General features: G+C 41.7%; 1 protein-coding gene across 6 annotated transcripts in view; it reads right to left on the bottom strand.

Annotated features, from left to right (window-relative positions):
* NFAT5 (nuclear factor of activated T cells 5) overlaps nt 1-13,349 on the bottom strand; it is a 75,751-nt gene that overhangs the window by 21,769 nt on the left and 40,633 nt on the right. For all 6 annotated transcript variants that reach the window (XM_055726396.1, XM_055726397.1, XM_055726394.1 and 3 more), the window contains 4 exons: nt 12,787-13,345; nt 7,719-7,911; nt 2,815-3,005; nt 707-879 (listed from right to left, as the gene is read on the bottom strand). In XM_055726396.1, coding sequence (XP_055582371.1) covers nt 707-879; nt 2,815-3,005; nt 7,719-7,911; nt 12,787-13,345 — 1,116 coding nt within the window. The remainder of the gene's footprint in view (nt 1-706; nt 880-2,814; nt 3,006-7,718; nt 7,912-12,786; nt 13,346-13,349) is intronic.

Raw genomic sequence — 13,349 nt, 5'->3', positions numbered from 1 at the left:
ACCATCTTGTTCATCAAGATGTATCAATAATCCCAACAACAACTGTACTGAACACATTTCCCCCTCTTTTCTCTTTGACAAATAAGCAGAATTCCCCATAACTGGAAGTCACTGCAGACTCTACAAGCACAGGCAGCCCCTGAGGTACTGCAATCGCCCCTGATTTCGTCTTCCCTGCTGTTCAGTGTAACTTAACCAGTCATCACAGCCATCTGTGCTCCGTGCTAAACAGAGCATTTTAGTAAAAAACTATTACAAGTTTCACTCTTGCACTGGACCAGAACAGATGCAGCTCTGGTCCAATGATCCACCACAACTGTAAAGAGCCATGCTTCCTAACTTACCAGGAGCCCTTGCTATGACTGAAAGCTGACAGATGAACGTGACAATACAGAAGAGATTAAAACCCGTATCAAAAAAGTCATAGAAGTAGTTCAAAACAAACATGACAAAAATTCTGACTTTTTAAAAGGCAAAAATTAATTTAATAAAAGATCGCAAAATTTGTAACTACTTCTAAATATTGGTCAGCCATTTCACTAACACCTCATCCCAAATAAAAATCAGTCCATGGGATCTTAGCCATAGCAATTCTGAAATAATCACATATTAACATCGGAGTATTTTTTTCCTCCCCAAGGCATTTTATGACAATCATACTAAAATCTAGAATCCTATAATAACAGCTTTTTATTTTGATACTTACTGCACAAAATTGGGGAAGAAGGTGTCTGAAGAGTCAAAGTTGAACCATCTTTGCGCGTGATGTTAACACGGAATACCAGCCTAGCACGTGTGCTTTTTTTCTTTGAGCCAGCAATCCCTATCCTAGCTTCAACATCAGCATTTCTCAGCTTCAGTATTCCCACACAATCAACCCTAACAACACAAAATAGTTAACAGTTTAATAGAGTTTATTAAGTTCAGCATCTTTAATCGACTAGTTACATAAACCATAAAGTCAAAACTCTTGAAGTAATTACTGAAATATTATTAGAGCAGGTTTTTTTATTTACATGAAATCTCTGTATGAGCTTTCTCATTATATAGCCTGGTTTTCAATGCAACCCTACATAATTTGGATGATGAATCGTGACAGGAAGGGATATGAAAGTAGCACAAATAAAACATAAAATGCAATGTAACGAAGTAATTCTGGTAAGCATTCAATTTATAATCGCAGATCTTCATTCTTCCAGTCCCGGGGCTAGATCTGGGTTTGTAGGATTATCACTACAAAATATCCTGCATACGCTTAAAGCAGTACTAGAAGAAAACTTACTGTAGTCATATTATTTTTTTATGCTCAGTGGACCTTGGAAGTGATACATCATACCATAAACTGTGGTGCTATGTGAAATATATGGGTGAGAGGGAGATGCAGTGCTAACTTTCAGAAAGACATGCTCGATGCAAAATGGTTTCAAGCAATAGATAACAACAAAAAAATCCAACCACCAAACACAGTCTGATGTATTAGGGAAGAAGAATATTGTAATTTTACCAATCCTTAGGCCCTACATCCGAAAAGCACAGGGACCCTCTGACATCTAATTTGACTACAATGAATTTTTGTGCTGCATGAGGGCCAGCAAGCAACAGCTAGGGAGCAGAGGAGGAGCGCGTGATTCAGAAGGTGGCACTGGCATTACCACCATCAGAGAGGTGCTACAGCATCACTGAAATACTAGGAAGACTTCTTTTGAGACATCAAGGTATCTTTTGAGAAAACAGCCTAGGCAAAACTTTTCTTCCTAGATAACTCCAAATTCATCTTTCTAGTATCTCTATACTTACATGGTTTTACATTAACACTTGAGGACAATTATAAAATTACTCTTTAAGAGGCAGTTTCTGAACTTATCGTGGGAATATGTCCTGTATTTTAAAAAATCAAATAGATTCAGTCTACTGGCAAACTATTATCCTGCTTAAGAAGTGGACACTGTAAATTGAATAAACGTTTCTTCTCCTGAAACAAGACAAGCTTTAAGTAAAAAGTGGCAGCTTGAAACCACATACCCATTAAAAAAAAAAAAAAAAAAAAAGTCATTCAACCAGAAAGAATACTTTGAAAGATCACTCCCTTTCTATACATTAAGATACATGTGAAAAGCCTGCAAGAGAATAATTTAATATCTGAAGTTTCTTGTGAGATCTGAAAACCACGCAGGCAGATGAACACACTTGCTCAAAAATCAGCTACTGCCATCAGACCAAGCGCAACCCTCCTCAGCAGCAGCGGAACACTGCCTACGGTCATCTGTAAAGTGTATCCCAAACACCACCTATACTCGACCAGACAAGCTGTGTAACAATGGCAAAGCAGGAGGCTTCCGTGAGAAAGGACTATCTCGTGGAAACGATAGAAATGGAACAAGCAAAGCAAGAGAGAAGAAAAGCCAAAGTCTAGCCTCACTAGTCACAGCTCCAGCTGTTTGGGCCAATATACTCCTTCCCTCTTCCAATTAGCAATTCTGTACTTGTTAGAAGACAGGACAACCAGCAGAATCAGCGACCAGTTTATAGTTCAACTAATGCTTGAATATGCACATTATTGATCAACCAGAACACAGAACTAATGTAACAAAGGTAATTGATACAGGTTAAGGAGACCAGATTTAAGCATTAAGTATAATAAACAAATGCAGAATGCAATTTACAAGTTTTTCTTACACACTCAGCTTCACTAAGTGCCTGGTGTGTGCCAAGATGTTCAGACATTTAGCTACCAACCAATTCCATTGAAAAAGGAAAATCAGTTTCTGAAAACAAGCTAATAAATGAAAATATTTTTTTAAAAAAGTTACTCACGCAAGTGTCATATTGTTGCTTGGGTCCAGTCCGACCTCAATAACAGTAGTTCCCTCTATATCCACTTCTTTACAGGGAGTGGTGTTTCTCCCAGTAACCCTGCAGGCCTGGTAGAACCCATGCGGCTTCACTCGACCGGAGTCATTACCCACGAATACCTGCAGCACCACCGGCTCGTTGTGACCTTCCAGCTGAAACATGGCAACACAAATTAAATATATCAATTGGCCAGAAATGCCTCTTAATTGAAACAGGAAACATTTTATGCAGCAGAATATGAAGTGACTCTGCTTCCAGCGTTGTTGGAAACAACCCTAAGGGAAGAAGCAACAAAAATCTTTCATCTAGTTTATGAACAAAATGCAAATATTTTTTATCTTTTTTCATTTGTTCTTCCATTAAAAGACAAGTCAGCATTTAATAAACTGGTAACTTTTTTTTTTTATTATTATTAATAATAGTTTATTTTAAACCTGCTTGAATCCTATTCGCCTTCACACAGAATTATGCTAACTTCAACTTTCAGGTCTCTTATAACCCCTTACTCCCACCCCAACCGTGACTATTTCCCTGCCTCTTGCCAGGATCCTCCTTCCCCCCAGCACCTACATCCAGCAGGCAGCTGAGAAAGAGAACACTTGCTGTGGTTGGTTCCAGTGTTGATGAGAATTTGTTGGTCAGTGTGTATGTGCAAATCAATCAATTAGCATGCTACACTTCTAGGATCCCATCTTCATGCCAGCAGCACCTTGCAATTTTTGTGAAACCAGAATAAAACTGTCTAACACTTGCAAAACCACTGGGTGAGTCAGAACAGGGTGAGGGGGGAAGCAGAGGCAGGAATGGGATGAATGATTGCACAGCCCAACCACACAAACCTAGTTTTCCCTCAGACACCAAAATAAAAATTGGCAACTTGACATCTCCTACTTAAAGTTTATGAACAGTGTCAGGATTCACTTACTGAAACAATAAATAAAAGCTGATCAGATGTACATTTCACATAATGATTTAGCAGTCTGGTGTGCAAGCCGTAATTACCCCAGAACATGTTAGTGAAAAACGTGTTTGTTTTTGTAACATTGACATCCTAGCATGAAGGATCTGTGTCCTTCTAATGCTTTTTTCATTAGCAGAACCCCACTGTGGTGCTATATGCTAAAAATACTCTGAGGTAGAAGTAGTCTTGGTAAAGCTGGATACTGCATTACAAAGTAACCTCTCTTACACTTTTACATATTAGGTAATAAAATAGTCCAAGTGAATACACTTACTTATTAGGTAATAAAATAGTCCAAGTGAACAAGAAACACTAGATTTCTGCCAAATTCCCAGGCCAGAGGTGGAAATTCTTTGCCACAGCATTCCACAAGGAGATAAAACAAGTATTTTTCATGTTTTCATTAAGCCACAATTGTTGCTAGAGGATTTCTGGGTGACAGTATTACGTTTCGTCCTAAGCCTGGGAGCCCAGTCTACTTGCAGAAAGATGCTCAATCTTTACCAGTAAGAGTTTGCAAATGAAAGCAGAATCCTCCAGAGGATCTCTTAGGGGATTAGTCCCTGACATACCTAGAAAATTAAGTTCTTAGCAAATTAGGGGGGGAAAAAGCAAATTAAAAAAAAAGAACAAAAAAACACAACAACCAACAAATACTGATAAAATCATAGTATGCTTCTTGTGCCCAAAAGGAGCACTTAGCTTACAGCAGACAGGTGGATTATGACTGTTACGGATGGGCAAAGCCAAAATATTTCTGGAGGTGGCCTAGCACAGGCTCCCCCACATGAACCACCCTAACAGGTCTAGTGCATATCACTGAACTCAAAATCCAGGACAGCACTAATAAACAAGAGAGCGTGAAAACAGCCAACAAGGGACTTAATTTCACCAGATGGTCAAAAGAAAGCAAAGGGCAGTAAAGGGTACTCTGATATTCCACCATTGAATCTCTCTTGGACGGAAAGCTGAATGAACAGTCTGTGTCACATCACCAAGATCTCCTTGGCTAGAAACAGCGTCACCACAGCTAACCAGTGCGGCTTTTCTTCCCCAGTGGTCTGGTTAGAAGAAGATACTAAAGGTGCGCAAGAGCGTCTCCCATCTTCTAGATGGTAACTGCTCCAGCTTTGCAATACTGCTAGCAAGAAAAGACACAAACCCGCGACTGATGGCTGGAATACCTCCGCTGATGCTCTGCAGTCAGGATAATCTTTCTTTTGCCAGACAAGTCACTCTACTACGATTCATTTATACAATTTTAAATTGCATATTGATTGTAGACTCTCTCATTCTAAATCATCAAATAACACTGTTTTCTTTAAAGGGCCACAGAACCCGCTTCTCCTCCTCAGTCTGCTTAAGAGCGATGCAGTCGGAGTGGTCGCCTGTCACAGGTGCTGCCAGGAACAGCAACCACCAGATCTCTGCTGAACTAGCAGCATTTTTACACTGTTCATCCCCATCTTTAGAACACCAAAAAAAACCCCACCCCACAACACACAAACGAAACAAAAAGCCCTCTCTTGTCCTTTACATATTTTTCCTACTAGCTCAGACTGCCTGAAGACCCACTGGCCCATTTCATCTGTCCAGCCCTGGCAGACTTTTACAGGCAGGGTATGAACTAGTTTGCCCACTGGTAAAGTGAGCTTGAGCTTCCAGGAATTCAGTAACACGAGACTCTTCCAAACAGAATGTTCACTGCTGGGTGCTAAAGGGTAACTGGGAAAGGAATTAAATTCAGATGAACAAAGGCCCATTAAGAAAATTCACATAAATGAGCACTAGATCACCATAGCAACAGGACTATATGAATGAATCTTTTCTTACGAAACTTTACTGGATTTCTGCATTACTCAGGAGAACTGAGCAAAGTGCCAGAGATGTTTTTAACACTGCTGAACAGGACTTTAAAGATAAATATACTTCTATACTCTGTCAGCAGTAGTCAGCAAAAATTTTAAAAGCTGTATCATAAACAAACATTTCTTTTTGGACCTGGTAAATTAGTTTGGATTGAGAACTGCTTTGCTGCCTTCTCAAAGTGGCATAACTAAGAAGAACTATGAAAGGACATGTCTTTCACCCTTCTTATTTGTATGACAACAAATATAGTGGTCTACTCACTCAACCTGCTGGTCTCACTACTCCCAATATGACCAGTATGCCATTTGCCTCAGTTCCAGTGAGTGTGCAATGCTGGCCTGTATTCAGTGCAGCATCCACTCTCACATTCACACCGTGGTCGCTACAACTTCTGTGATGGTATTTGACACCAGTTCGTCTGTTTGCTTCTGTGCACGTCAAGTAAAGCCTCTCTCCTGGTAAGCCCCTCTACCACCTGCGTTAGGAAACCTTAACAAGCACAGTCCTCGAGTTCTTCCATTGCTTCCACCAGGCTATGCAGCCATCCTTGCAGATGGACAGATGGCTGAAACCTTTCATGCCAGGAGAGGTCTGTATGCAGGATGCTCCTGTTCACTATCTATAGAAAGCATCATCTATTGTCTTCCCAGTCAGGCAGTCTGTTACAGATACCAAAACAGCCCTGAACTTCCTCCTCTGCTCTCAACAGGCCAGTCTCCAATCTCATGCTGGAGGTCTGCACAGTTGGGGAGCTCCCTACGATATGTGACTTCCTTTTTTCTTCCTAAACAGCTGGTGCACATCCACAACTGTGTTCCAGCAGCGCACGCTACCTCAGGTCTCTGTGATTCCAGTCAAGTCACAGCCCTGTGACTAACAAGGGAAGAAACCAGACCTGCAAATTCACACTCTGTGCGTTAGCGTGCAGTCACTGGAGGACAGCCTTCGCGCCTTCTCCCTTCTGAGCAGCAGTGTGAAAGATCTCCTTGTGGCTGGCTTCCTTGTGTTTCTCCCCTATTTGTAGTTCCTCTTTTACTTCCAGGCTTTGGTCCCCATCTTCTGACGAACTTACAGTAAAGCCCTCTTCACCAGCCTGGCAAGCACAATCCTGAACAATTTTTTCCCCTCTTTGAATAAAGATGAATTACATCAGTCGTCCTTTCCTCCCCTCCAAATGAAGCAAGACAAAGAAACCAAATGCTCACTGGAGAAACCAGCTATGCAGCCAGGCCCTGGCTTCCCGACTGCATCTGCTCCATCCAGATCCTTCCCCTTGATCAGAAGGATGAAGGACACCATTCAGCCCTGTGGGCCGCTCACCCCTGCCTCAGAGCAAGTGATCATCAACACTTCAACTTCAGGTCACCGAAGTCTATACAGGAAACGGGCTGCTTTTGTTACAAGTGCATACAACCGCTTCACCTTTCCTTCCCCTCATTCTCCAGTTTTACTCGTCCCATGTACTTCAATACAGCTAACCACACTGAGCAGTATGACCCATAAACTACACCTCAGTCAGATGTTTACAACTCTACTTGAAAGACAGACACTGGATATGTGGATTCAAATACTTCTCACTAAAAAAAAAAACCCAAAAAATAAAAATAAAATAAACAGCCCCACTTTTATATTTTTAAATGAAAACTAGTTTTATGTCCTTACCAAAAAGGCATAATGACGACCCACTGTCATCAGCAATCAAACAGTTACAGCATTTCACTATCCTAGTTTTGTATGCTTCAAGTGTCTATTTACACCGTTTGTGGAATTGTAGTCTAACAGGACACACATCACAGATCATATATCACTGTCTTGACACAGATTCCTTCCTCCTGTAACTTTGTGATGAACGTAAGACTTCTTACTACCAGCACGAAGAGATACAGTACAGTCTCTACAGCAAAGAGACTACAAAGTCTCCCCCCTTTCCTCTAAAAATAGCGATCCTAGGCCTGTCTGAACTGAGCCAGCTCCCATTCTACTGAAGCATCCCTTGGGAAGGAGCCCCCACATCACCTAACACCAAGCAGCCTACCTTCACAGTTGGAAAGCCTTGCTGTGTCCGGTCTTTCACCGAGCCTCGGCTGCCTTCAGTCAGGTAACGAGCCCTGTGCTGGGTTTCCGGCTGTACCACTATCTTCAGCTCTTTCCCCTCACTCTTGGTCGGATACTGACCGCACAACATTGGGGTCTTCTTCCCTCCAGCTCCTTTCTGGTTCTCTGATGCTCTGGGAAGTCAAAGCAGACCATTAAAAAGATGTCATAAGCAGCTCCCCAATAAAAACAAACTAATTCACAGAAAAGCTAAAAAGATAAAAGGTGTGTATTAATGGATAAAAGATTTATAGCTGAGATCAAACTTTGGAATTCTCTTTCTGACAGAGAAGGAAACCTGCAGGATGAAGAGGAACAGTGCTTCCCTGCCTCCTCCATCCAGTGCAAATATGAACTGCTTTTCAGAGAGTAAACGTAAAGGGAAAAGCAATTAGCATTAAACTGTTAACAAACAGAAGGCAGCTCATAACCTGCTTTTTCATAGTATATGATACAGCCTGATATTATCTGAACAAGCTGTTTCGCTTCTGTAACAAATATACATATGTACACACACACACTGAAAATGGATTTAAGGTTAAATGATACTTCTTTAAACAGGAAAACAGCCTCATGCCTGTCTCCACCTGAACTTGCATATCCATGCAAACTCAAACATTAATTTCTGTCAAAACAGATTGATAAATTTATGTAAAAACCAAATTAGTTATTATAAAAAGCTCTGACATAATTGCACCCATTTTAAATCTGCAATGTATGCAAAAAGACTTTTTCAGGTGCACACCTCAAGATGTACTGTATCTTGTGTTCAGTTCCATAATTAAAACCTGAATGAAGAAGCCCTCCAAAGTATAACATCACGTGATCAATTTTGCATTCACTTTAAAGCACAATGGAAAAAGACTCTTGATCTTGTACAGAGCAGGTTTATATAATGAACTTGAAGTCTAATAAACTCATTTAACACTACCAAATGTAAACATGCCATGGTAAAAGGTACAGGCAGAAAAAGGGCTCAATGAATTTATGCAAATGCAGTATTTTTTTACTACCAAAAGTAGTTTCTAACCACTAATGGTTCTGAAGAAAGCAGTTGAAAATAACAGGTGTGAATTGCTTAAAAAACAAATCCTGTTTCCATGTGCAACATAGGGAAGTAATTTACCAGGATTTTTACTTCTCAGTGAGAAGGGCAAAAGAAATGCTTTTTCTTCAAAACAGTTTACTGAGACCTCTGCCACTGCATGAGTTTTTTGCTGCCCTGAAGGCTGGGGTAACCTGTAGCACGCTCCTCCCAATTACCAGATGATTTATACTAACAAAATCAGCACCTTTCCTAAAACTCCTCCTGCGCAAGGCCACTAGCAAGCACACGCTTCCGCGCCGTCCCCGGCCCCTGCGCAGCCTGGCCCAGCACCTGTCCTGCAGAAGCAGGAATCTCAGACCCCTGAAGGTCCTATCGGTCACGCTCGTCTCTCTGCTAAGCCTTCCAAAACCTCTTCATGCATGTAGCAAAGGGTGAAAATGGACATTACTGAGCCGTTAGGAGGTCTGTGCTTTGTATGAATTTCATTCAGGTGTTTCTGTTGGTGCAGGTTAACCAGTTCACCATGGGCCGCCCAGCGAGCCTGCTGCTCTGCCAGCCGAGCCCAGCAGGGATGCCCGGCGCGTGACCCTGTGCAGCCCTGCCTGCCCTGCACACTCATCTCCAACTAAATAACAGCAGAGAGGCAGGATCTAGATTTAAAAAAAGCCTAGTATAAAAAAAAAACAACTGCAAGGGTACCATTTTTCTGCCAAGGAGTTCCAATTACTCTGCCACAGTTTAGTCAAACAGGCTGTTTAAAAAGTAATAAAAATGCTATAGGAAAACATACCTTCTTTTAGGAAAAGGGACAAAATTCTTCCTCAATGTAGCATATACAAAACCTGTGATACACTAATTAACACCACTATGCTCTTTGCTTCTGTACAAGTTAGCAAAAACACTAATCAAACCCAAGCTTGTTAGATAATCACTTTCTCTGCTCTTCCTGTCAGGACGTTACTCCAACGGACTAGTAATTAAAAGGAATACATTTAGGAACTTTCAGGGACTATCTTCTTTTTCTTGGACAGAATTTTAAATCACACCTCTACTATCTATTCGCTTCCCTCAGGGAACGCGAGAAGGAATGCTGGGCCACCTCAGCTCCTGCAAACACCTGCTGCGCTGGGACCCGTGCCTCCTGCACCTCCGCCAGGCAGCCCCAGCACCGCAGCGCCGCTGGAGAGCACTGGGTGGGAAGACATGGCAGGAACTGCTTAATCTGACCTTGCCACACTTGGAAGTTTCAGCTCCATAAATTACTATGGAAGACTGAGATATTGAATTTTGAAGGGAAGCACTAGAGCAGGGGCCACCACAATGCAATTCACTTCTAACACTCCAAATGTCAAGTTTTAGCAGTGTGACATCACACTCCAGCTCTCAAGCACAGCTCCGTTTCCCTGAGAGCACTTTACTCCTAAACCCCAAGTTACTTTAATTGTCAACTTACTAATATTTTATACATTCTCATATGTATACGTTTGCATCAGCAAAGAGATGCTACCTAACAATTATTTTGCAAGTCCTCCCTGTAAACCTAAGTAAACCTAATCATTACTTTCAATCCGATTAGCTGAATGTGAAAGCAACTGTAAAGCCTTCACCGGAACTTCTCGGTGGTCTTTCTTCTCAAGTCACAAGGATATATCATCTACACATGCTTTAAATTCAGTTTATTTATAATACTACTATTCACGCACATACAAATAGTGAAACACTTTGTACACACACACATTTATTTATTAGCTTAACTGTTACCAGGCGTCTCCTCAAAGCTAGCACTTCTTTGCTAAAAGAGAAACATAAGTGGCAAACCCCACGATTCTATTAAACCAGATTTCCTGAGTTAATGTTTGCCTGGTCCTGCACTGGCATCAGGGCTGTTCCCAGTGAAGATCTGAAAGTGAAAGTAAGACCAAGCATGTTGGAAATCTCAGACATTTTGCCCTAAATCACCACCAATTCATTAATTTCTAAAAAGGCTTTCACAAATTCCAATAGTTTCTGCAGGAATACACTCTTTTCTTCCTAGCTTTTAAAGACAACTGACCAGAAGTCTCTTTTGAGGCAAATGCTATTTCCACTTCACAAATCAGCAAGGGTGCTCCCTTGCTCTTTTCTTAAAGCCAGAAGTAAATGAATTCCCTTGGCTGAACTCCACCAGGCTGGAAAGTTAAAAAAAAGAAGTCACTACTGTGACCTAGATTTGTAATGCTGAATCTCCATATTCCAACTGGAAAATTAAATTTTATCCTGTCTTGGCCATTTCGTATCCCACCGCTTTTAGGACAATTCTGTTGAGTAAGAGTTTTGCTGCATTTCAACCTAGCCTGTGCACAACCCATCAGGAACAAAATTCCGCCTGCCTGCCGCTGCGTTCACAGAGTATGGCTGGCAGTACCCACGAACACTCACTGGTTAGCCCCTAGTGTTTTAGGGAATGTTACAATCTTGTGATGTTTTAGGTTGGGATCGTACATACTGTTCCAGAGTTTACTAAATCTCCCTTTCCTGTCCAGAAATCACATTTACAGTCACACAGTTCTTGCCTTTCGATAAAAGTTTATTCCCTTTTGTAAGGGAGAGCGTGACCTCCTTTGGGCTGGCTGGAGGCAGCTTCCTAGTTCCAAGCAGCTGCTTTACATATGTTAATTTGCTTCTTCAGTTCTACGATGTACTAATGTTTTACTTTATTACCAATTTCAGCTGGTGAAAACGACACGCTGGACAACTGCAGTCAAGCTCAGAGTGGTTGACTCTAACCTCCACCCCCTTAGAGTGGAGGGAGACACCCAAAGACCCAGCGGTCCGAGGGGACAGGAGTGGGTGGCAGAGCCAACGTGCCTGGTACCAGCCAGCTCTGCTCCTCCCGACGCGGTGCACAGGCTGGCAGGCAGCAGCAGCACACTCTGGAGAGTTTCTCAGAATCACTTACAATGAAATTTTAAGTATGGAACTGCAATGACCCTGGGAATACAGACTCCAGGCTCTTTCCCTTTGGAATATGAGAAGTTCATAATCTTTCCCATCAGTCAAATTTTAATATTCACCATTACTGGGATGAACATTAGAACGTACTGCAAGCACATACATAAAAGTAAAACCAAACAAAATATACTCCCCCCCCCCCAAAAAAAGCCAAATCTATCCTCTTTACCATCTTAAAAGTACTAAAGAAGCCACAAGTTAAAAAATAAAATCAAAAAATGTATCAACACACTATTGTAAACTGATGGATTTTCTCCTCTTTAAGCAACTACTGAAATGCATTTAGTGAAGAGTGTGAAGTGGGAGAGATGAGAGACCACCACCCAGGCGTGCCCACGTACAGACACACGCATGCACACAACCCAGAAGCACAGAGAGAAACAGGATCAGAGATTTATTTCTGAAAAAATCAAATACAGAAGTGAATTCACAAGAAAAAACAAAATTTGGTTCACATTTTATAAAAAGTAAAGCATGTGTTAATTTAAATGATGAGAAATCCTAACGAGCCATTAACTTCTACTTCCATCTCTCTATTTGGTAAATAGAGAGACAAACAGAAGCAGCTGAAGTGTACAGACTGAAATCCTCACATAAAATCCTGCAAAAAAACATTAAGATATAGGGTGCATCCATTCCGCTTCTGCCTTTCTTTTTGAATACGTTTGCATTGCCATTTTATAAATGGAATTGCACAATCTTTTAGGAATTTCACTTAAACAAGAACATAGATGAGCTCATCAGCGCTGCGTCCAATTGTTGCATGAAGTTTAGCTTTATCTTCTAAATAAAGATTAACAAGTCTAATGAGAACTTATGGACACAAAAGGGAACAGCAGAGAAGGGAAGGGATTTATGTGAGAACCTGAGCAGAACACTTGACAGGGCACGGGGGGAGTTTTATTAGTTTGGTTTTACATATGGTGATAGGACTTTTTTTTTTAAAAAAAAAAAAAAAGCAGATACCAACCCATTTCCTGCTTTTGAGTTGCCTTTGCTGTCCGTGCTGAGCTGAGAAAGGACATAGTGAGGCGCTTTGGCACTGTCGGCATCAAATATATCCATGTTGGACTCTTCACAATCTCGACGTTTGATCCCTGGCCTCTGCTTTGGATTTCGTTTGCGTGATTTACGTGGCACCTCAGTGTTATCATTGTAGGAACTGGTACTCATGTTACTGAAGTTGGAGGGTGAATCCTCCATCCACATACTGCAGCTCTGTTCTGACTCCAATCCACACCCCTCATCCTGGCAGGACATCCGACTGTTGTCCAGCAAGTCCTCAGGTGGTGGCGAGATGTACAGGACTGTGTGTCTCTTCGGCGTCGACTGCTGCTGCTGGACTGTGTTACTGGTTAACTGCTTTTCACTTACCCCTCTGGTACTTACCCCCACGGCTGAGGAGCAGCTCTCCACTTGCATAGCCTTGCTGTCGGTGACTGAGGTAGAGTATATGGTAGGACTGGAAGAGGTGGTAAAGGAGCTGCAAGCACCGCCCATGGAGGAAGAGGAAGGAGCTGAAGAAGCATCTGC

Source organism: Falco cherrug, chromosome 14 (assembly GCF_023634085.1).
Source record: "Falco cherrug isolate bFalChe1 chromosome 14, bFalChe1.pri, whole genome shotgun sequence".
Taxonomy (NCBI): domain Eukaryota; kingdom Metazoa; phylum Chordata; class Aves; order Falconiformes; family Falconidae; genus Falco; species Falco cherrug.
This window is presented reverse-complemented; position numbering and strand designations above follow the sequence as displayed.